Source organism: Pezoporus occidentalis, unplaced genomic scaffold, assembly GCF_034315485.1.
Source record: "Pezoporus occidentalis ecotype Australia unplaced genomic scaffold, CSIRO_AGI_Poc_V1 ctg85, whole genome shotgun sequence".
NCBI lineage: Eukaryota > Metazoa > Chordata > Aves > Psittaciformes > Psittacidae > Pezoporus > Pezoporus occidentalis.
In genome coordinates this window covers 1,278,657-1,301,691 of record NW_026916212.1, presented here as the reverse complement: position 1 = coordinate 1,301,691, position 23,035 = coordinate 1,278,657, and the positions used below count along the sequence as shown (strand labels likewise).

At 38.3% G+C, this 23,035-nt stretch overlaps 1 protein-coding gene across 2 annotated transcripts in view; it reads left to right on the top strand.

The window, feature by feature from the left end:
• The window catches only part of LOC134156353 (integrin alpha-1-like), a 73,633-nt gene that overhangs the window by 9,658 nt on the left and 40,940 nt on the right, over positions 1-23,035 (top strand). For both annotated transcript variants that reach the window (XM_062604316.1, XM_062604317.1), the window contains one exon: positions 21,728-21,848. In XM_062604316.1, the coding sequence (XP_062460300.1) occupies positions 21,728-21,848 (121 nt within the window). The remainder of the gene's footprint in view (positions 1-21,727; positions 21,849-23,035) is intronic.

The following is a 23,035-nucleotide window of genomic DNA, read 5'->3' as shown; positions in this document are numbered from 1 at the left end:
ACCAATGCTTTATGGTGTAGGTTGTACATGTAGCTAGGCATTCCTTTTTTAAATGTGATGGGAGAGGGGGAGCAGGAAAGACTTGCCAAAATTAAATTTCATTTAAGCAAGCTATGGAATACTTGCAGAATATGGAAATAGACGAAACAATGGAAGATGAAAAACACTAAGACTTTGGGTGGAATAATTTTAGGAAAAGCATTTCTAATGGTACTCCCATATTGCTGATGGGTGCCAGCCCTGTGAATTTGATACTATCTTTTGCTAGCTGAAACATCTGCCTACACTCCTTTATAGAGAAGTACTTTTGAGTTAAAAGCTATCTTCCCCATCATACAAAGAGTCTGTAAGGAATGCGTGAGCAGAACTTAAATTAGAGCTGGACTTTTACCACTTTGATTCTTCTCTCACTGAAGACAAGCCCAGTAAGATGGTTGTTTAGAGTCAGCTTGTGCAGATATATTATTTAGCTTTATGGTTTTTGTCTGGAATGGTATTGAATGCCGGAAGTCATAAGGTGCTCAGGCAGGCTTCCTTCAGCAGTTAGGACTGGTTAAATTTTTTTTTTTTTTTTTTTTTTAATATGCCTAGGTAGGTTTGCCAGCTAGAAATTCCTGATTCCTGCTATGTACAGAGTTAAATGTAAAGAACATACGAAGCAGGTAAAATAATATGACCTTCAAATGCTACTTAGGTGAGCAAATTATGGCTTCAATCAGACTCATAATGTCTAAACTATGGGTTTAATTTCTTTAAAATAGACCGGTATGCTAGTATTTCCCTTCTTTTAAGTAATGTGCATTTGTTGCAATTGCACACAAATTATACTTACATTCAAAATTGTAGTACCCCAGGGGATTCTTGGTTTTAATTCTCAGTAAACTGAGAGACAAATTGAACTGTTCCTTGGCTGTAGAATGTTTTGCTATTTTATGAGATGGTAATTACAATTTAAACAAAAAATTCTGAAGATTTTTTGCAGTGCACTATAATAAGGTTACAATGGAAATTCTGCAAGTCTTGTTTTGTGCTTGTGGTAGTGTCTCCAAGGAAAAAAGCAGCCGTTTTGCTGCTTTTTGGGTTTGATTTTTTTTTTTTTTCTAGGTGTAATAGCAAACATCTGGAAAAAAGTATGTTCATAGTGATTCTCTGAATTATTTACACTAAGAATTAAAATCCTGCGCTGAGTTTACAATTTATTAATTTATTTTTTATTTTTTTTTTAGCTATTGCTGTCATGGCATTAAGCCAGTGAAAGAAAAAAAAAAAAACATTTAGTTGCCCATAGTATGGAAGGGTGGGATTTTCTTTTTTGGTAAGCATTTTTGTAATAAAATAAATATAAAGTCTCTAGGTAGACAAATGCTTCCTGTTTCAGGAAACAGCTTAGGGGCTTGGTATTGAAAGTAGTCTGTGTTCAGTAGTTGCAGATGCTTGACCTGGCAGAGTTTCAGGGTTGCTGGTATCTTTTACATTTAAAGGAATTTTGAATAGTTAAGAGAAGTCCGTATTGACAAAAATGCTTGCTTAAGACAGCCCTTAATATCTGTGTGTAGATAACACCTACACAGAAGATGGATGTTATCTGCAGATCAAATGAGGAAGTGCTGAAGCCATGGGAAATTTTTTTTGTGTGTCTTTGGAAGTAAACATGCATGAACTAAAAGCTGTCCACAGCATGAAAATTGTTCACTTGCGCCATGAAGTATTTAGTAATTTTGAACAGTATCTCAACATATTTTCTGATTATGTTCTGACAAATTTTGTGAATTAGTAGCATGGTTTACCTTTCCATTTTTCATTTTTCAAAGTATCACAGTATCACAGTATCACAGTATGCTAGAGATTGGAAGGGACCTCAAAAGATCATCTAGTCCAATCCCCCTGCCGGAGCAGGAACACCTAGATAATGTTACACAGGAATGTGTCCAGGCGGGCTTTGAATGTCTCCAGGGAAGGAGACTCCACAACCTCCCTGGGCAGCCTGTTCCAGTGTTCCGTCACCCTCACTGAGAAGAAGTTCCTTCTCAAGTAAATGAATACATCCTGGAGGAAGAAAACTGAAATCAGCCTGATCCTCAACCCTGCTGTGCTCTTCAAAGATTCAAATAAATTAATTGATTTAGGTCATAAAACTCCTCCTGCAAACTCATACTTGGAGAAGGCCCCAATTAGTTAGTTTTGTCATCTTTTTGATTTAAGTTCAATTACTACATAGTATTTTTGGTGGTTGTTTACCAACTTTGTTGCAAAACATGAGGTCAACTTCAGCAAGAGACCAAAATAATCCTACTAGTTACAAAGCAAAACTAAAAAACCTTTCAGTAAAACTGTGAAGCATTTTACAGTATCTAACCTAGGGAATTCCTCATCTCCCTCCTCCTGTCTTTACCCTCTTACTGGTAATAAATGTTTTTTTGTCCACTACCTGGCCACCAGTGTAACAAAAGCCCATAGCTCTTCAGCTCAATTTGATAGATAACTAGCACAATGTTTTTAAAATCATGTGAATGTCTTAAATAATTTTCCTTTGCTACTTCTTTCTCAAAGGTTAAGTAGCCCTGAACATTAAACCCGTCTTACTTGCCCTTTTTAAATTTCTCAGTTTAACTTCTGGGCTGCTGACCTTGGTTTTCCATTTTCTGTGAGGGTGTGTTATAGCAACATTCTTGTTTGATTTGTAGCTTAAGCTTCTCTAATTTCTTTCTGAGGCTGCCTTATCCATCCAGCAAACGTGCCCAGTTTCATAGAGACAAAGTGGGAATAAATGGTGCACTCATGCATGTGATCTTTTCTAGTCACCCAGTCCAGTAATTTTTTTCTCAGATTTTCATATCTCTAACTTTGTAAAGAAGAAAAGCCTGTTTCGCAAAGGAATAGATGTCTAGCTTTGCAGGAAGCAGCGTTCTTGGAAAGTTTACGCTATTGTTTTACTTGAAGCCACATTTGTGCTGTGTGTGGTCCATTGCTTTTACAAAAAAATCTAAGAATGCAATTTTTAAAATGCAAAACTGCAATTCAGAATCCTCGTTTGTAACCCAAAATTGGAATTCCTGCAAGACATGTAATAGCAAAGAAACAGAGGGACTTAAGAAAACTACTTATCTATGTCCTTTTTTAGATATGGCAAAACTTCAGACTTGATTTTTTTTTTTCTTGCCCCCTGATATGCCAGTTGCTTTTATCAGCTCCCTTTTTTATTTAAAGATAAGTTAAAATGTTTATCTTAGAATGAAGTTCTTAAAATGTAGAGGTAGGTGCAACTGAGATGGTTCAGTTTGATGACTATTAAACGTTTCTTCAAGCTGTGTTAATGTGGGGCATGATACAGATCTGGGATTCTCGGTTGTTGTTCAATATGTTATTACATACTGAACAAGTGAATGATTAAAGTTTTGATGCAGTTAGAACTTAGGATTTCTCCATTTTGATTTAGTAGATGGTGGGAACAGAAGAGAGACATGGCATTGTAGATTATTTTGTAGTGTTGCTCATATGATGGCCACAACTTGCTTTCAGAGACTCTTGTATTCAGGTTTCATGCAGAAAACTCATATTTTCAAACTCATTATTTTGCCAATTTAGAGTTAAGAAAATATGTAACCATTGTTCGAATTCTTAATTCAGAGTCTGACTTGGACTGAGCCTGGTCTTTTTCGGAAGTGCAAAGAGTAAATATAGGCTGTGGAGCTTCTTGTGCTACAGTTACCCAAAGACTTGCGTAATAAGTGTAATGTTTAGTCCTGCTACTTTTTTTACGCTTGACTCAAGCAGGGCATTGACACCAATTTGAGGGTGAATGCTTGCATGGTACAGAATATAAAGGAAATAAATGTCTCCAGTCTAAGAACCAAATTGTAGCACATATTCTCTGTGAACTTCTGAACTTGACTGGTTTATAAATGCCATATAGCTTTTCTGTGAAAAAAGTCTCCTAAGGTGTCTCAGCCTAAAATAGAGTGTGACGAAAAGGTCTCTGAAATCATGTTTGTTTATTCTGTTGTCTAAAAAGAGTTCTTCCTCTTGTCCTACTTGAGGGCTGTACAAGAAACAGAGAGGGGACTGATACCAGAGCAGTTCTTGCTTCCAAGTCAGTGTCTTCTGGGACATGCAACATGAAGCAGCAGCTTTCAGGCTCTGCCAGCTCTTGTCAGATTTTGCTATATCGATCTCTAATTTATTGCCCTCATTTTGGGAAATGCTGTGTTCACAGCTAATGTAATTACTGTCATGTTGCTCTGATAATGACTTAGAAGTCAGATTAGAGCTCATCATGAATCCTCTGACAAAATAGCTGTTCCATTACAGAATGTTCAATTAGTTGAAGCCAATCCCCCATTTTAGGAATGTACATACCAGACTTGATTGGAAATTTTTTCTCTGATCCAAAGTGGAATTTCTATTCAAAGCCAAGCCTATAATAGTGAAAAAAGTCTAGGAGTTTAAGGAGTCATATGGGAGAGAAGAAGATAAAAAGCTTAAGACTATTTTCTGTTTCATTGTTAATACTAGGCTAAAGTTGCTTGCTCTCTGTCGGTGTCTTTGTTAAGTGCAGTTCCACATTGTATAAGCAAATATATTTATATTTTGGCTGAGATAGGTAAACAGCGAATGACTTAGATATGATGTCTCTTGGAATACAAGAGAGAACTTTCAGATTTTTGATCTGAAAGGGACAGCACAGTGATTGAAAGCTGGGACTGTGCTTAGCTAGCACACTCCAGCTGTATTCTTCATGTTTCAGAAGAAAGCCCTTGAGTAGGGTTCCATGATTCAAGAAGATTTCGGACCTACTGTTAGCCAAGCTAATCTACTTTTGAAGAAAGGGAGATTATTTCGCATGCAGCCTTAATACAAACCCTTAAGACTTTTACTTAGAACAAATGTTTTTAGCTGATTTTTACTGGAAGGACTTCAGAACAAAGAAATGAAACACAAGATGTCTGTAAAGATATATGTGTGTTTGTGTTTGTGCGTGCATGTGTGTATAAAGATGTGGTATCCTCAAAGAATGTATATTCACGTGAAAGAAAAAAGCTAATTTAACTTCTCTTGTAATTGCTTTGGTAGTTGAAGGAATGACTCGGGAATCAAGCTTATAGTTGTCTTCTGGCCTTGAGAAGGAGAGTCTTGGTAGCAAGTACTACATGTAGAATGCCTAATAGTTGGTTGTTGAATGCTCATGAGTGTCGTCTTTAGTGGTTTCTGAAAGCTCTAGTAGGTTTTGCAGAAGAGAACTGCCTTTTTGTTGACCTGCAGTGTTCAGTCTGGTGACTTCACCAGGTGTAGGTGACCTGTATATACAGGTACAGGTATTTCAGTTCTGGTGTGAGATAAATTAATTAATTGCATTTGTTTATCTTACCAGAATAGTTGTCATGAGACCACTTCCACACCCTTTGGTAAAGAGAACTGGTTTATTGCATATAATTTACTCCTTTCCTGAGTGGAAATCACTGTTCTGCAATAGGGTGGCAAAGAGATGCTGAAAAGGACTTTTTTTAGATACAGTGCTGGGAGAACATGGAGCACCAGCTCTCCATGCTGGAAGGCTGTACCTAGGAGCAGCTGGGATGGCAGTGATGAGAGGCAGAAAAGGAGCAGCTGCCTCATGAAGGAGCTTTTCCAAGTTCCAGAGCCATGAGGAAAGATGAAAAGCTATGGTTCAATGGAAAACATGAGATGATGTGCTGGGCATGTGACTTTCCACAATAAGAGGTGCAGTGGATGTTTGAAGTATCTGTCCTCAGTTCTAACAATTCATCTTCAGTTGAGGGTAAGATGCCAGCTGTTGTGATTAAGCTGGTATCCGAGAGGAGGGAGCCCTGAGGCTGTGGCTTGAAATTGAGATATTGAGGTCTTGCTAATCTTGTCAATATGGAGAAAGTAATTTCTTACAGGCGTGCTACACAAATGTCGCATGTGGAGTCACTGGTGTGCCTTGAGGCTTGAGAAAGATAATATTCCTTTTATACCTGTCTGAAAGCTGCCTTCTTTTTCAAAAGTACTATGAAACAAACACCTTGATGTGCTGGGTTGCAGTCAGTGTGATAAGCAAAGGAAAAATTTCTAGTCGGATATTAAAAAAATAAACCCACCAAAACCAACATAAGCTGTTAGAAATAAACCTTCCAGTTTTTGAGGGGGTGTTTAGTAAGAAGAAACAGTAAGAGAAAGCCAGAAAAAATAATGTTAAAAGGTTTGGGGGGGGGTTAAGTGTTTCAGACTGTTTCAACTAAAGCATTTTAGGTTGTTTCAACTAAAGCATTGTTTTTTTAATACAACCAGATTAGTAAGACAAGTCAGTCACGTGGCAAGTTTTTAGACTCTCGTGAAGGCCTCAGAAATTAGTTATTAAAACTGATTTTTATTAATACAAATTGATTTTTTTGATTTATTAATATACAGTCAAGCATGGGAGGTTGATTTACGGTTGCTTAAACAATTTCAAGCCATCTTGCATATGTTTTATCCAGGTCTGCTTGCACAGTCTTGTGTATTTTGTTGTGAGACAAAAGTCCTTTGAAGTGTTCAGAAAGAGCAAAATTAATGTTGACAATTAATACTGACAACTTTAAGTTTGACCTTTCCTAATCTTGAAGACTTGTCTTTCTAGCCTTTTTTGGTTTTTTTGTTTGGTTAGTTGAGGTTTTTTTGTGCCAGGGAGAGTACTGTAATTGTCACTGAAAATATGTTCAGGGCTTTAGGCAGTAGTATTTTGAAAATGAAGTTTTCACTTTTACATCTAGAACACTTTAAAAACTACTTTTTTCTAGCGTAACCACTTTTATTTTGACATAAGAACTGGCACGAAATAAATGTGTGTTGGAGAGCAGAAAGTTCCTACTACTGGAAAAATGAGAAGTTGGAACACCCTGCTAATCAGAAAAATCAGAGCAAAAGGTTGCTTTCATATGGAATTTGTTAACTCTGAGAAATATGATGTAGTTGCCAGCAATAGATAGGAATCAGTTTAGAAATCCTGTACCCTATGAACAGAAGCAGAGCGCTTACTGCTCCTACTCTAGTGAAGCACTGTGTTGTCCTGTTTATATCAGTCCAATTCTTAGTACATAAACTTGCGCCACATCTCCACAGGCACACCAGATTTCACTGCAGTCCTGACTATGTCAAACAGGGATTAGCCAGTGCAGAGGTGCTTAGGTTAGGTAGTTGATATGGCTTTAACTAATACTTTTCTTTCATTCTCTGCAAGTTTGATGTCCTTTAGGAGCTTAACAGATCTATTAAAAAAATAATTTTTCAGTGTTCTATTTGTAAACAAGCATCATACTCAAGTCATTGATAATTAAATGTATTTCCTTTACAAAGCATGTTTTCTCCAGCAATTCTGAAGTGACCTGCTCTGAGCTGGTCCTCTGGGTATATTGGCACAGCTTGGAAAAGTGTTTCAAAAGCAGCTGTAGTATCCAAAGAGCTGTAGACCAAAGAAGAATAAAAAGGAGAGTGCAACATCAGCACTGCTGTGCTTCCTCTCAGCTGGGCTGGAAGCAAAAGCTGTAAGTGATCTGTTGCCACGCTCTATGCTGAAACTGTAGTTAAGGTGCAACTTGCATAAAGCCTGATGTTAATGATACAGTTGCATGTATTTGCAAAAGGAGTATTGCGAGATATAAGGTACTGGCGTGAGGTTCTTTTGTGATCTTTTAGGAGGTCTTTTTTTAACATTTGCAGCTCCCTTTGACTTCAGAAGACGGAGCCACTCTTAAATAACACCAGAACTGACCTTAGCTTTGCAAACATCGATTTAGCCTGGAGAAGTCACATCTACATAGAAAACTAAAATTTGCTCAGTGTTAAGCTTCCATGGTACTTCTGCGAAGTTGATGCAGATGTTTGAAAAAAAGAGTAGCAGGGTCTTTATGAACTCCTGGTAGTACCAGTATACTTTCTGAACAGGCCTGAGCTGAACTGGTATCTTAAAATCATAAGTGTACTTCATATGCTGTGGGTGGGAAATGTTATTAGTGCCAGTAATTCATTTAGAAAGCCTTATCTTAAACTGCATCAAAAAACAGGATGTTTTCTACCTCTAGAGCCCAGCTTAAATTTGGGGGGGGGGGGGGGAACGACACACCTTCCTTTTATGCTCTTCATGGCTAATTCCAAATTTCCCTGAATTGTTTATTGACTAGTAGAAAAGAACAGTTACAGTAAAAAGATTTGGGATTAATTCCATACTGCTTTCAAGTGGTTTACCAGTAAAATCCTTACACTAATGGTGCAGCAAAAGAGGTGCTTATGCTTTTACTGGTACTTAAGTGTCAGGCTTTAAAAATTAGTAGATATGGTTGATGATGCATATTATTATTATGCTTAAGTTTTCAGTACATTGGTATTCAGTATTATGGAATCATAGAATAGTTAGGGTTGGAAAGGACCTTAACATCATCTAGTTCCAACCCCCCTGCCATGGGCAGGGACACCTCACACTAAACCGTGTCAGCCAAGGTTCTGTCCAACCTGGACTTGAACACTGCCAGTGATGGAGCATTCACAGGCTCCCTCAGCAACCCATTCCAGTGCCTCACCACCCTAACAGGAAAGAATTTCTTCCTTATATCCAATCTAATCTTCCCCTGTTTAAGTTTTAACCCATTACCCCTTGTCCTGTCACTACCGTCTCTAATGGAGAGTCCATCCCCAGAATCTTTATAACCCCCTTCAGATACTGAAAGGCTGCTATGAGGTCTCCACGCAGCCTTCTCTTCTCCAGGCTGAACAGCCCCAATTTTCTCAACCTGTCTTCATGCAGGAGGTGCTCCAGTCCCCTGATCATCCTCGCAGCCCTCCTCTGGACTTGTTCCAACAATTCCATGTCCTTTTTATGTTGAGGACACCAGAACTGCACACAATACTCCAAGTGAGGTTGCAGGAGAACAGAGTAGAGGGGCAGGATAACCTCCTTCGACCTGCTGGTCACACTGCTTTCGATGCAGCCCAGGTTACGGTTGGCTTTCTGGGCTGCAAGCGCACACTGAAGCCAGCTCATGTTCATTTTCTCATCGACCAGCACCCCCAAGTCCTTCTCCACAGGGCTGCTCTGAATCTCTTCTCTGCCCAACCTGTAGCTGGGCCTGGGATTGCTCTGACCCAGGTGTAGGACCTTGCACTTGGCATGGTTAAACCTCATGAGGTTGGCATCAGCCCACCTCACAAGTGTGTCAAGGTCCCTCTGGATGGCATTCCTTCCCTCCAGGGTATCAACTGAACCACACAGCTTGTTGTCATCTGCAAACTTGCTGAGGTCACACTCAATCCCACTGTCCATGTCAGTGACAAAGATGTTGAACAAGACCGGTCCCAGCACCGATCCCTGAGGGACGCCACTCGTTACTGGTCTCCAGATGGACATTGAGCCATTGACCACAACTCTTTGTGTGCGGCCATCCAGCCAGTTCTTTATCCACCGAGTGGTCCATCTATCAAATTGATGTCTCTGCAATTTAGAGACAAGGATGTCATGCAGGACAGTGTCGAATGCTTTGCACAAGTCCAGGTAGATGACGTCAACTGCTCTACCCTGTCCATCAGTTCTGTAGCCCCATCATAGAAGGCCACCAGATTGGTCAGGCAGGATTTCCCCTTAGTGAAGCCATGCTGGCTGTCACCAAGCACCTTGTTGATTTTCATGTGCCTTAGCATGCCTTCCAGGAGAATCTGCTGCAAGATTTTGCCAGGCACAGAGGTGAGACTGACTGGTCTGTAATTCCCTGAATCGTCCATTTTCCCCTTCTTGAAAATGGGGGTTATATTTCCCTTTTTTTTCTATATTGATAATTCATGGTGATATATGGGCTTTTGGATAATTCATTAGTTTTTTTAATTAAAGAAAAAGTATCTTGATTATGAAAATATGCAACATAGAAGAAGAATATTAAATCCCCATAAAATTATACTGCAATTTTAAAAATCAGCTTGTTTTCCAAACTGTACTGTGAAATGACAATGGTAGATGACATTCCGCATGAAGTGCGACACATCTGATTATTTCATGGATTAAGGTTCTAACATACACTAGAGGGTTATATTTCATTCTCATTTCAACTGAATGATGCTGGTGTGAAGCTGGCATTTTAGCTTTGTCAATTTTTCTGATGGTCTTCAGTGGACGCTGTCTGTCACTTACTGACTTACTGGTACAGGACTGCCTTTGCAGGAAGTTCAGTTTTAATTGTTGCCTGTAAACTATCTTCACATCCAGACTGGAGTTTACCTACTAACATATAAAATGGCAAGCCTGTGAACGCCCCTGTGATTTTCTTAGTGAAATGAATAAAGCTGATTAAAGTAAATCAATGTGCATAGCAGCAGTTTGTGAATTGCCTAGTGCAATACCAGTTGGTTTTGGGGGGTTTTGTTGTCCAAATGAACTAACTTTTGTATTCCTAATCTCTAGTTTTTCTTAGAGTGCAGTGTCTTTTATGATGTGTATGTGGTGGTAGGTTTTGTAGCCCTTCCTGGTTTAGGCAGCTATTTTGTGGTTGTTTATGTTCATTGAAGATTGGATTTAATGACCACTGTGGTCATTTTCAGTCCCTCCCACATTCTTGTCTGCTTGGGTTTCTCAATTAAAAATGTAAAATATATTTACTTATATTTAAACTGTCCAGTGCAATAAAACCCCAGATTTCTTACTACAGTTAACAATTTATCAGTAGAAACGAGTAAGGAGACATACCAGCTGAGGATTATCTTTTTTAGCAGTGACCACTCATAAATTTCAAACCAGAAAAGCTATGTGTGTCTTGGTAGAGAACTGATACCGTGATTACCCATGCTGGTACATACATGCTTGAGACAAGTTCAGGGTTTTGCTAGTGAGCAGGTCACAGCTGATCTGTAGAAACAGGCAATGTCAGCTACCCGGTGCTATTGCAGGACAAGCTGGTGTTCCCTGAGGGCGTTTTGCTGCTGTGCAGTTGGGGATGAAGAGGCACTTCCTTCTGACCTTGCAGTGTGAGAGCGCTGGCATCTGGGGACCATTCATGGTGGAATTCCAGCATTTCAAAGAATATGTGACTTATTTTCCATTACTGGTTGTGGCAATCTCTTATCAACTATATTCTCATGGGAGGCATATTTCTAGTTACTGATAGGAGAAAAAAAATTTAAAAACATCTTGAAAAGTATTATCAACAATACAGTTGCTTCATTGCAAAAGATAAACATATGCAGTAGGAAAGAATTATTAAGACAGTGTTTTTTTTATTTTTCAGTCTAAACTCAAGCATTTTTAAACCATTCAAAATTTGCTTTTAGCAACAGTAGGTTTCATCCCTTATTCTCCAGTTCTGCTGTCAGAAAACTGCCAGTTTAAACTTTACTAAGATACTTAACGTTTGTGAAAGTGTTTTCTATCTTAGACTATTGTAGCATGCCCCTGTATCATTTAAATGGAGTTCAGTTTTATAAATATCCTGATTTACATTTTGCTGGAACCTCTTAGATTTATATAATGAGTTTGTCTGAAAAATAATGTAGTTTTTGTGCTACGAAGCAGTTCAAAGTTTAAGAGTTTTCAAGTCCCTGCTGCAGTACGGGAGTGCATATTGTAAGCAGGGAAATATGGAGTTCATCTTTATGTAGCAATGACATAAGAAACTGGAGCAAAATAGTGGTTCCCTTTTTACTCTACTAAAAGATGGCTCAAGTACAGAAAATAGATGTTCTATTGTGTTCCAGTGAAAATTATTATAGGTGCTTGTTTTGGTTTGGTTTTTTTCCCAAATCACTGCATAGCTGAGTTTGTTTGGCATTAAAGGACAAGATAGATATTTGTAAGCTTCTATCTTTTCCCTTCCACTGCACTTACTACAGTTTCTTGAATCAGAGCTGAATTGATATGCCTGCATTTTATAGACATATGAACTGTTGGCTTTTAGCATGCATGTTGGCTGCATATGTTTTTGATGTACTACATAAAAACAGGCTCAGATTTAAATTCTGTGGTGTTCTGGCTAGCTGGGTGTGAGAGGGTCATATCAGGATATTTGCACTTCCTTTTGGAGGATTTCATCTCTTCTTGAAGCCTAAAACGGTTCGGTTGAGAGTGAGCCAATGATTGTACTCAGTATAAGGTGATGAAAGACAGCACTTTATAGCCATTGTGAAGTAAAGAAATGGAAAAAGTTGCTGCTTTTCAGAAAGCCTTTATTGCCACCAAAGCATTTCCACTCTGATACTAGCCTTAAGACTGCTGTCCTTTGAGAAAATTGCCCAACAATCCCTGAAAACAACTGGGGGGAAAATTAATGAATAATGATACCAAGTCAGGAAGGGAAAAAAAAAAAAAAAAAAAAATAATTGTTGTCCTTCATCCTTGTAGGGATATAATAACATGAGTTTTCAGTTGGGCATTTTTTTGCAACAGTTCTCAGGTTACTGCATTTCCCAGAATATTCAGGAGTTTCTGTCCTGGGGTGTTTTATAGATTGTTGATTTTAGTTTTACTGTGGTAGACTGAGAAGTGTCGACAGATCCCATCGTCTGTTTGAGGTTATTGGTGCTATGCTTCACATTCTCTTAAAAGAAAATAGACTATGTTACGTGTAAATAGCAATATAGTGAGAATATCCTCTCTCAGAAGTGCATTACTTTGCAATGTTTGGCAGTTTTCTCTGATTTTTAGACAGAATATTTTTATTCTATTCTTTGAAGATAGCTTGTTAGCTGACCAGGAGAAAACAAAGGGCAAAGCATGGATTTAAAAGAAACTTAAAATGGATGACCCAGGGAATTACAGACCAGTCAGTCTCACCTCTGTGCCTGGCAAAATCTTGCAGCAGATTCTCCTGGAAGGCATGCTAAGGCACATGAAAAACAACAAGGTGCTTGTTGACAGCCAGCATGGCTTCACTAAGGGGAAATCCTGCCTGACCAATCTGATGGCCTTCTATGATGGGGCTACAGAATTGATGGACAGGGGTAGAGCAGTTGATGTCATCTACCTGGACTTGTGCAAAGCATTCAACACTGTCCCACATGACATCCTTGTCTCTAAATTGCAGAGACATCAATTTGATAGATGGACCACTCAGTGGATAAAGAATTGGCTGGATGGCTGCACACAGAGAGTTGTGGTCAATGGCTCAATGTCCATCTGGAGACCAGTAACGAGTGGTTTCCCTCAGGGATCGGTGCTGGGACCGGTCTTGTTCAACATCTTTGTCGCTGACATGGACAGTGGGATTGAGTGCGCCCTCAGCAAGTTTGCCGATGACACCAAGCTGTGCGGTTCGGTTGATACGCTGGAGGGAAGGAATGCCATCCAGAGGGACCTCGACACGCTTGTGAGGTGGGCTGATGCCAACCTCATGAAGTTTAACCATGCCAAGTGCAAGGTCCTACACCTGGGTCAGAGCAATCCCAGGCCCAGCTACAGGTTGGGCAGAGAAGAGATTCAGAGCAGCCCTGTGGAGAAGGACTTGGGGGTGTTGGTTGATGAGAAAATGAACATGAGCCATTAGTGTGTGCTTGCAGCCCAGAAAGCCAACCGTAACCTGGGCTGCATCGAAAGCAGTGTGACCAGCAGGTCGAAGGAGGTGATCCTGCCCCTCTATTCTGCTCTTGTGAGACCTCACTTGGAGTATTGTGTGCAGTTCTGGTGTCCTCAACATAAAAAGGGCATGGAATTGCTGGAACAAGTCCAGAGAAGGGCCATGAGGATGATCAGGGGACTGGAGCACCTCCTGTATGAAGATAGGTTGAGAAAGTTGGGGCTGTTCAGCCTGGAGAAGAGAAGGCTGTGTGGAGACCTCCTAGCAGCCTTCCAGTATCTGAAGGGGGCCTATAGGGATGCTGGAGGGGGACTCTTCATTAGAGACTGTAGTGACAGGACAAGGGGTAATGGGTTAAAACTTAAACAGGGGAAGTTTAGATTGGATATAAGAAGGAAATTCTTTCCTGTGAGGGTGGTGAGGCACTGGAATGGGTTGCCCAGGGAGGTTGTGAATGCTCCATCCCTGGCAGTGCTCAAGGCCAGGTTTGACGAGGCCTTGGGTGATATGATTTAGTGTAATGTGTCCCTGCCCACGGCAGGGGGTTTGGAACTAGGTGATGTTAAGGTCCTTTCCAACACTAACAATTCTATGATTCTATGAAAATTATGGTGACAGTGGCATTTGCAATTCACATTTGAATACTGACAGGTAGTAACTTCCTCCAACTCACAGGATTTGCCAGAGTGATGAGTATTCGGTCCTTTTTCCTTAATCCTATATTATTATAGTGTAATTATGAAAGTTTAGGCCATGTTCCATAATGATAAAAGTCACCAGTCTCCCTTTCCTCAAAATAAACCTCCTTTGAATGGAGAGTAGGCATTATACTTACTATTGAGCATTACTACATCTCTGCCTCAAAATCTCAGAGGGATTTGTACAAGCTTTCACATGCTTTTATCATGAGCTTCAGCTCTGATATTGTAAAATACATCTCTCCTTCAAAAATGCATTTAAGTTAACTGATTATTAACCAAGATAGGATGTCTCTGCATAAGGATGGTCATATCATTTTTTTTTAACCAGGTATTATTGTTGATGGGCTGACTGTTTTAACCAGTTCTACTTCCTATCGCACAATCCAGCTGTTTCTTGGACTGAATTGTAGGCATAATGTTAAAGGAACTGTTGCTTGAAGTTGTTTATGTTAGTTACATGTACTAGAAAAAGTATGGGAGCTACTTGCTTAAGAATTGAAAAATGATTGGGTTTTCTTCCTCCCATTAAGCAAGTGATACATAATTTAATTATTTTGGAAATCTGAAAAGAGTACTTAGAAATATTTAGGAATTAATTTGGATTATAAGAATGATAATGTTTTGGATACTCAGCTTAATGCTTGTTTAAAAGAAATTGTAAGATTCTCATGGGATCTGCTTGGCCTTTCACTTAGCCTAAGAGAAACAAAATTAATTGGAAATATATAAAGTAGGTTAATTAGCATAGGAAAAGCAGTCCAGTTAACAATGTGAAGTCAAATGAAAAATCAGTACTGAAGAAATGGCTTTGGGGCTTGCTGAGGGTTTTACAGTTTTGGTAGGTACAGCAGTAGCTATACCTGGCTTCCCATGCTGCTTTCACTAAGTCTGCATAGTGGAAAGCTTACAGTGGCAGGATGTCAGCCTGCAAAACTGGCATCCGATGTGTCTGAGCAAGTAGAAAACAACTGAAACATACCTGACTCTTCTTACCGACCTAGAGGAATTTTGTGCAGAGTTAAACCTACAGGTCCATGAGCAGTTTTGGAGAGAATTGTGAAGAACTTGTTTTTCTTTAGGTTAAAGAGTCCTTGTTTAATCACTTTTTGTGTGAAATTAATCTCACACCTTAAGCTTCTGGGTTTTATGTAAGAAAATAATGTACAGGTTCATTTTAGCAATGCTTTCTGTGTGGAATCTGAGTTAATTATAGATGACTATAAATATCTTCTGTCTCAAAAGAAAGGTCAAGAGGTGAAGCGTCCTGGGGGCTTATCGATAAAGCTAGATGGTAGGAAACAACAGTTACAGTGGGATGTTAAGGAGGAAATGGTCTTTGGTAGAAAAGGAAGGTGGGCCTACATGGGAACATAAAGATTGTAGGGACTTGACTGGAGTTAAATGTTGATGAAAGAACTACATCCAAAATGTGGACTGGAGATCACTGAACACAAGCTGAAACATTTTCCAGGAGTTGTTTCACTTCCATCAAGCTTCTAAATTTGCTAAGCCTCTGTATATCTGTACAAGTCAAGTAGCTGACCTCACAGTTTTCTGTATGTGACTGAATATTTCTAAGGCTTTTTCTCCCTTCTGTGAGAAACTGCAGAGTGCTAAGGATTGTGCTGATGAGAGGACTACTTTCCAAACTTTGAACATAATAGTTATATTCTGATGGCTGTGAACTGAGAGGGGCATATATTCTAGGTCTCTGCTATTGCACTTCCAAAAGTTTTGCATGTTGCATTGTGTTACTCATTTGGAGCCACATTACAAAGCATTTATTCAGTATATTTTCAGGCTTGACACCGCATTATAAAGCTATTTTCCAGTACAAATTATTTAGTACAAAACAGCAAAGACAGCTTTCTTTAATGGGTTGTACAAAGCACTTAATTGGTTTTGAAAAGCATGTGGCTACTGAATTTGGAACATATTTCTTGGTCTTTTGGGGATATTTATATACTTTTAATAAGAAGTCTTTTTTCTTAGTTATCTGGTCTTGTGCCAGAAAGTCAATCTTTTGCTCTTCAAAGGTTAAAGATTAAGGAAAAAATGCTGGAGGGAAAATTACACAAAGGTTCTTTTGTAGCCCTGAAAAATAAAAGGCTTGATTTAAGTAGTAATTTCAGAAGTTGAAACTTTTTTTTTATATACAGTTTGACTTCAGATGCGCTGATATTTAGCCAAGCAGGACTAAATGCAGCAGCAACTCCTACCACAGGCTCCATGGCCTTCCGCTATAAGACCAGATCACTGTGGCCCCCCAGCCTCACAGATGGCAATTGTACCATGCTGTCGTATTTTCTTCCACTGGGGATGTCTGTGACTAAATCTGCTTCTCATAAGACAAGATGGTATGATTCTGCAGTGACATTATAGCAAATGAAGCAAAAAATAAAATGTGAAGAAAATCCACTTTCACGTGTTTGAGCCGTGATTTCATAAATAGCATTTTTAAAGGCACATCTTTGCAACCACATGCACATTTAATCTTCCTTTGCTACCATCCAGATGCAGTCCTGAACCTAAATCCATGGTGCAGCTAAACGATGCACTTTTCAGGAGGTTTTATTTGCTGAGGCTCAGTGCTGCACTTGCTGAAGGATACAGTTTGTTCTCTGGTGCAGGCTTGATTCCAGATAGCTGAGAGCAGCAGCACAGGCTTGCAAGGGCCAGCATGCAGTGGTATTAGTTTCCTGAAGTGACAGTTTTCTGACTGAAGAGGATGATATTGTTTGTCACCATTTTGAAAATACATTTTTGTGGGAGACCAAGCCAGTGCTCCCAGTCCTGCTCCCCTCAATGAGGGTCCCAATTGCTTACATTCATGGTGTTTGCTTCCTTCTAGGATTACAACAGAGACAGGTAGTCTTTTACAATATAAACATAAAAGACTTTTAAAGGCAATCAGTTATTGCCTTTTAAACTAGGACATCCTTCCTAGTACCACATTTTGATTAGATTCACTGTTCCTTGTTGCTATATTGCACTCCTTTGTCATTTGCAGGTCTTTAAAATATCCTCACAGCATCACTGGTTGTAATATGTACTGTACAAGACATTTTTTAAAATTTATTTTTAAAATTTATTTTTGCAAGAGGTCCAGCTATATGAGAACTCCGTTTAATAGTTTTATCTTATATTAGTCGTCAGCTTCAGTTTCTCTATCCTCTTTTATTTTCCAGGGTAGAAGCAGGGTTTTTTGAGTTGTCCAATGTTTTCCAGTTGTGCATACTTTTGTGAGACATTTCAACTCGGTTTGTTGTTCTCCTTGATTGCACTTAGACCCCCTTTGTTTGTCAAAATGCAGAGGAAATTGGTAAGGACACCTGAAATGCTAGAGCAGTAGGTGTGAAATGGAACAAAAAATACCACTTTGACCACATGCTGGTGGGGAAAAGTGGGATGCAGCCAGCGTGTGAGCCCTCTTCAGTACAAAGTGCAAATTTGTCCTTTCACATTTTTTGCAAAAAACAGTTGTATTTTCAGGATAACCACAATTTGTAGAGGATGCAATTGTTTTTTGCTACAGACGATGTACAGATAAAATATCCTAACTGAATTTACTCTCTTCTCTTGGCTAAATCAATCTTCATTATGTCATTTATTGTCGTGATTTGTGGTGATCTATTTTCCATCAGTAAATAGCCAGGTGTTCAGCTTTGTTCTCCATTTTGGGTTATGTTTATACCCATCTGTTTTAGGAAAGTGAGGGAATCTATTCTGCAGTTCTCTGTTTGCAAATGTTAGAGTAGCCAGGCAATACACATGGTTGAGTCCCAGGGAAATCTAGTTTTGCATGAAGAGTAACAAGGCAGACAGCACGAACGTTTGGTTAAAAGATCTCATTAAATAAAACAGAAAAAAATTTATTAGTGGCTACTGGACAAGTATGAGCTACTGCTCTTGAGTCTGTAATAGAACTATTTGGGTTGTTGTCTTGGTGACTGAGTGTCAACCTTTGACGTATAGGTACAAACTGTGCTCAACAAAGAGTCCTGCATGCGTATCAGCTAGTGTTCTCAGTTTAAATTGGTAGTGAGAGGGACATTGTCCCAGGTTTTCTACAGTGCTTTGTTTCTTGTAGAACATGAAGTTAAAAGCTGGAACTTCAGTTTTATCCTCTGTTAAACATTCATATTCTGAATTTTTGATCTGTATTTTAGTCATTCTGATCGGTTTAGTCATCCATGTCTGAAAAAATAGTGTTAATTTATCTACATTAATTGTGATTAAATATATAGTCAAATACTATGTACCTTACAAAAAAAAAAAATTTTTTTTTCCTTAATCCCCATGTCTGAATAGAAACTTCTCTAACTTCCTTGTAGCTCTTCTTTTTCCACTGCTTTTGCCAATAGTATTTAATTCATATACACAAGTTTCCTAGGAACACATGAGAATGCATGCATTTTTGGAAGTGGAAGTTTGGAGGAGTGTAAGCTAGATACTGTTATTAATACAAAGTATCATTTTCATAGTCACAATCAGTGATCTTTTTAAATGTTCTGAATCGTCAGCTTATGCACAATGTTCTTCGGTACTGAAGAATGAAACAAAACGTAAAAGCCAGGTTTGCCATAAGCCAGTAGATTATTGTTAGTTACCAGTGTATCGTGGGTCACTGTAAACTCCACTCACTCCATTTACCACCTGCAGATCTAAATATGCAGATCTGACTATTAACATTTCCTTTTACAGAATCTGTGGAAAATGTAGTATGATACTTTTAAATCTACTACTTATAAGAAGTTAATCTTACACTGCTTATCATGGCCCTTACTTTTATTCAAAAGCTTTATGCTCATAATGTTTCATAGCACATGGAAGCTACAGAAGGTCATGTAATGCATTTTCTTATTAAAATATGCCCCAGAGTTTGTGTATGAAGTCAAACTTCAAAGCATCTGATTTCCAGCTAAGATAGAATGAGAAGATGAGACACCAAAAGGATAGCCGTCCTGGATTAAATCAAAGCTGGTTTTTGTTCAGTATCATGTCTTCAGGAGTACATGTAAGCTGATACCCAGAGACAAAAAATAACTGAGCAAGCATATATAATATTCCTTTCCCAGCTTCCAAATAATTCCATCTGAGGGGATTTCCTGAACCAGATGTGTGCTCTGCATAGTTTGTAAACCTGCAGTGGTTTTGTCTGCCACTAGCTTGCTCAGTTATCCACTGAATATGTAACATTTAGCATCCAAAATGACATTGTTGACAAAGGATCTTGACAAGTAGACCTTGTCAGCAAAGTCTACTGGTAATGTTCCTTACTGTATGGAGTCGCCTCTTTTTTTATTTCTGACTAGTCTGGTCCATCTAGCTTCTTTGGATTCCTCTAGCTTTATTTTTTAGGATGTGTTATAATTGCTGGTTCTAATTTAACCTTCCTCAGAAGCACAAGGATTTGGGTGGTTAGTAGCAAAGAACTGGCATTTTTTATTTCTCTTCTAGTTTTCTCGCTTTAGCATTTCATATTTTCAAACTTTATTTTATAACTATGAGGATTATCTTTTCCATTTTAATGAAGTGTAGTCATTAAATGGCAAGATTCTGGTATATTGCATAACAGATTCAGGAAACTTCGAGACCATTTAGCGTAGTCAGTGCACCATGCAAATCACAAGAGTTGTCAATATGTGCTGAAGTGTACAAAACACGAAGTGCACGTCCAACCTTCTGTGGCTTTATGGGAAAGTAAATTGGAACAGATGAGCTGAAATCTGTGACCTTTAGTATTTCATACCATAATAATTTACAATTATCATTGTAAGGTGAGAAAAGGGGAAAAATTTGAACCAGTTACAAGTGAATTTTCTAAAATTTATTTTATTGATTTTAATTATGCTTTGATGAGCAAGAGTAGAGGATGAAAACGCCTATTGCAAATGAACAGGGATAGCAGAATTTCTTTAAACATAAATGTTTAAGGAAGACAAAAGATGCATGGATTACTCTTCTGGCAAATTATTTCCCATCAGACTAACAGCCATGAATTTTTTCTTATCACTTGCAATGAATCTTTTCTGAAGAATAAAAATAAACTCTGTTTTAGTTTGTTCACTTCTTTATATTTCCTGACTGTCTGGAGTAGGAAAACCTCCATTTGAGTTATTTTTAACACAAAGGAAACTTTTCCTTTTTGGCTGTCCAGTGAAACTGGAAATGCCTCCTGAGTGATAAATAGTCTTCTGTGATAATTTTGCTGCATTAAGCAGGAAGCAAGATGCTAAGAGAAATGGATTAGCATTGACCACTTGGGAGCTTAATTATAGTAACAAGCTTTCTGGGAGAATATCATCTCAGTGGTGAATAACACAGATGTATTTTAGTAACTGGACATTATTTAGGATCTTTGACATGCAGCAAGTACTATGGATTTGGCTATTTTTATGTAACTTTTAAATGTCAGCCAATTACCATAAAATGCTTCTTTGAAATTAAATGGAAGTTGTGTATAATTGTGTTTTTAAGTAGTCATGGTGTTCTACAAATTTAAATAATTTTTGGCTCTTGTGAATTAAATAGACAGATCTGCAGCAGCAGTCAGTGGTGTGTTTTGAAACTGACTTCAACAAGACAAAGATGGAAGAGATCACTGTAAGAAAAAAAATAAAGATGATTAGCCTTATTTTTATGCATAAATAGTAATTTTGACCTCTTAATGAGCCTCACAGTGGGTTATGATTATTGCTTCAAACTGAAGTTTTCACCCCAGATGCCTCATTTTCTCTGAAACTTGCTATACAGCCATATTTTTACAGTATTTTCCCTGATGATGGTCACTGAGCTTTAGAGTGTGGGAAATCAGTCTGAAGAAGCAACTGCTCTCATGGCTGATCTCATCATAGTCCAACACCACTGTTGCAGAGAAACTTTTCATAAGAGGGTGAATGTTGGATTTCTGCAAATAGTCACATATAGGTGTATTTGAGATAACAACACCTGGTTGCTTTAAAAATTTATTTTAATCATTTCCAAATATGAAAGGTCTACAAGTACTCTACAATAGAATAAAGAGAAAACTGTATATTTTTTTTGTCCAATATAGATTAAAATTAAATACATTTGAAAGCTTTTCCACATTCTTTTCCTGTGTATGTCTTCTGCAAACAGTTGAAAATTAGTTAATTCTCAAATTTATTAATATTTTAGAACCTACTACCTTGAATGAGGGAAGGAACATTTTGTGTATAATACTTATACTAGAAATGTGTGGAGCTAAAAGGAGTAAAAGTAACAAAAAAATATTTACTTTTAAAGGTAATAATGTTTTACTTAATATTATTTGAATTGTGATTTACCAATGAGTGATGGACTTTTCAAAATAAGTTTTGGGTACAGAAGTCCAGTTGCTAACATTTCTGAATTTAGCTGCATACACATGTATATGCCACTTTCAACCCCTGTCTTGTACCCTCACTTAAGTATAACTGAACACTGATTTCTGAAAAGTCTGGGGTCTTATGTGTATTGCTACATATTACTTTTTTTTTAAAGCTCTCTTTCACCTCGTTGGCTCTTCCAATGTTGATGTGAAAAATGCAATGACCTTCAGTGGGCCTCTGGAAGACATGTTTGGGTACACCGTCCAACAGTATGAAAATGAGGAAGGGAAATGGTAAGCTGTTTTTCTTTTCTTATATGGAAACTCCAAATTATCAGGGTATTCACTGACTCAGACATTATACTATTATTTATAAGTATGCCTGACACATAAAGGTCAGATTCTGACAGTCATATTTCTTAAATACACAGTCGTAAGGAAACATAAAAACATTGGGAAGCTGAAAGATCCAAATTTATATCTACCTTTATTTCCTCAAAGACATAAATGATTTCACAAAGTGGGTAAATTTCCTCCTTGATGGAGCTGAGAAAGTTCTGTGTTTTGCCTGAGCCCTCTTTCTTCCATTTCCCAAATAAAATCATTATCTTTTCCTTGTGCTTATGTATTGGCAGTGAAATTGCCATTCTGTTTTACCTAATTCTTTTTCTGTTTTACCTAACTAATCTGTATGATGTACTTTTCTCTTGAAGTTTTCTGTTAGAGGTTGTCTGAACTGAGACTTTAACTGGTGGGAAGATTTCCCTGTCAAAATATTTATTAATACAGTAGTCTACCCTTCCTTTTGGAGAGCTAATTATATTTTACAATTAATAATACATTCATATTTGGGACTTGGAGCCTTCTTAACCTGTCTTTTCCTTCTTGTTGTTCTCCTGAACTATAACTTACATTTTGGCATGCTTACTGGTATCATTTCTTCTTGGCCTTCTGATAAATACCTGCTTATGCTTTTCTCTTGTAAAAATAAACTTCACAGGCTAACCACTGGGCTGGAGGACTGAAATAACAATTTCATGGTAAAAAGGTTTGAGAATCCTGAGGTCTGCATGCTTATTCGAAGATTGCTCTGTTTTTCACAGAGCTTTGCCAGTAATTTGATATTCTTGGTAAATCCAAGGACTCCCATGGGCAGCCTGGGACAACAGGCATTTGACTGTGTGACAACCAGGTTGGACTGTTCTTCAGCGCCCGAGAAATTCCTCACACAAGTGCAGGGGCTGCCTGATGCCAAGAGTCTGGCCACTACTGTGACACAGTGTTAACCATTAGTCATAGGCAATGTTCATAGAATTGAAACTGCAGAGCCTGCTTTTGAAAATACTAGCTCTTGTTTGCATCCTTGTTGTAGGATGAGGGTCATGGGAGCATAATAATGACCTTCTTTGAGCTAATTTAGACCTTCAGGAAATGATATCTGTCCTAGGAGCTCGGATTTTGCAGAGTTAGCTATATTGTTG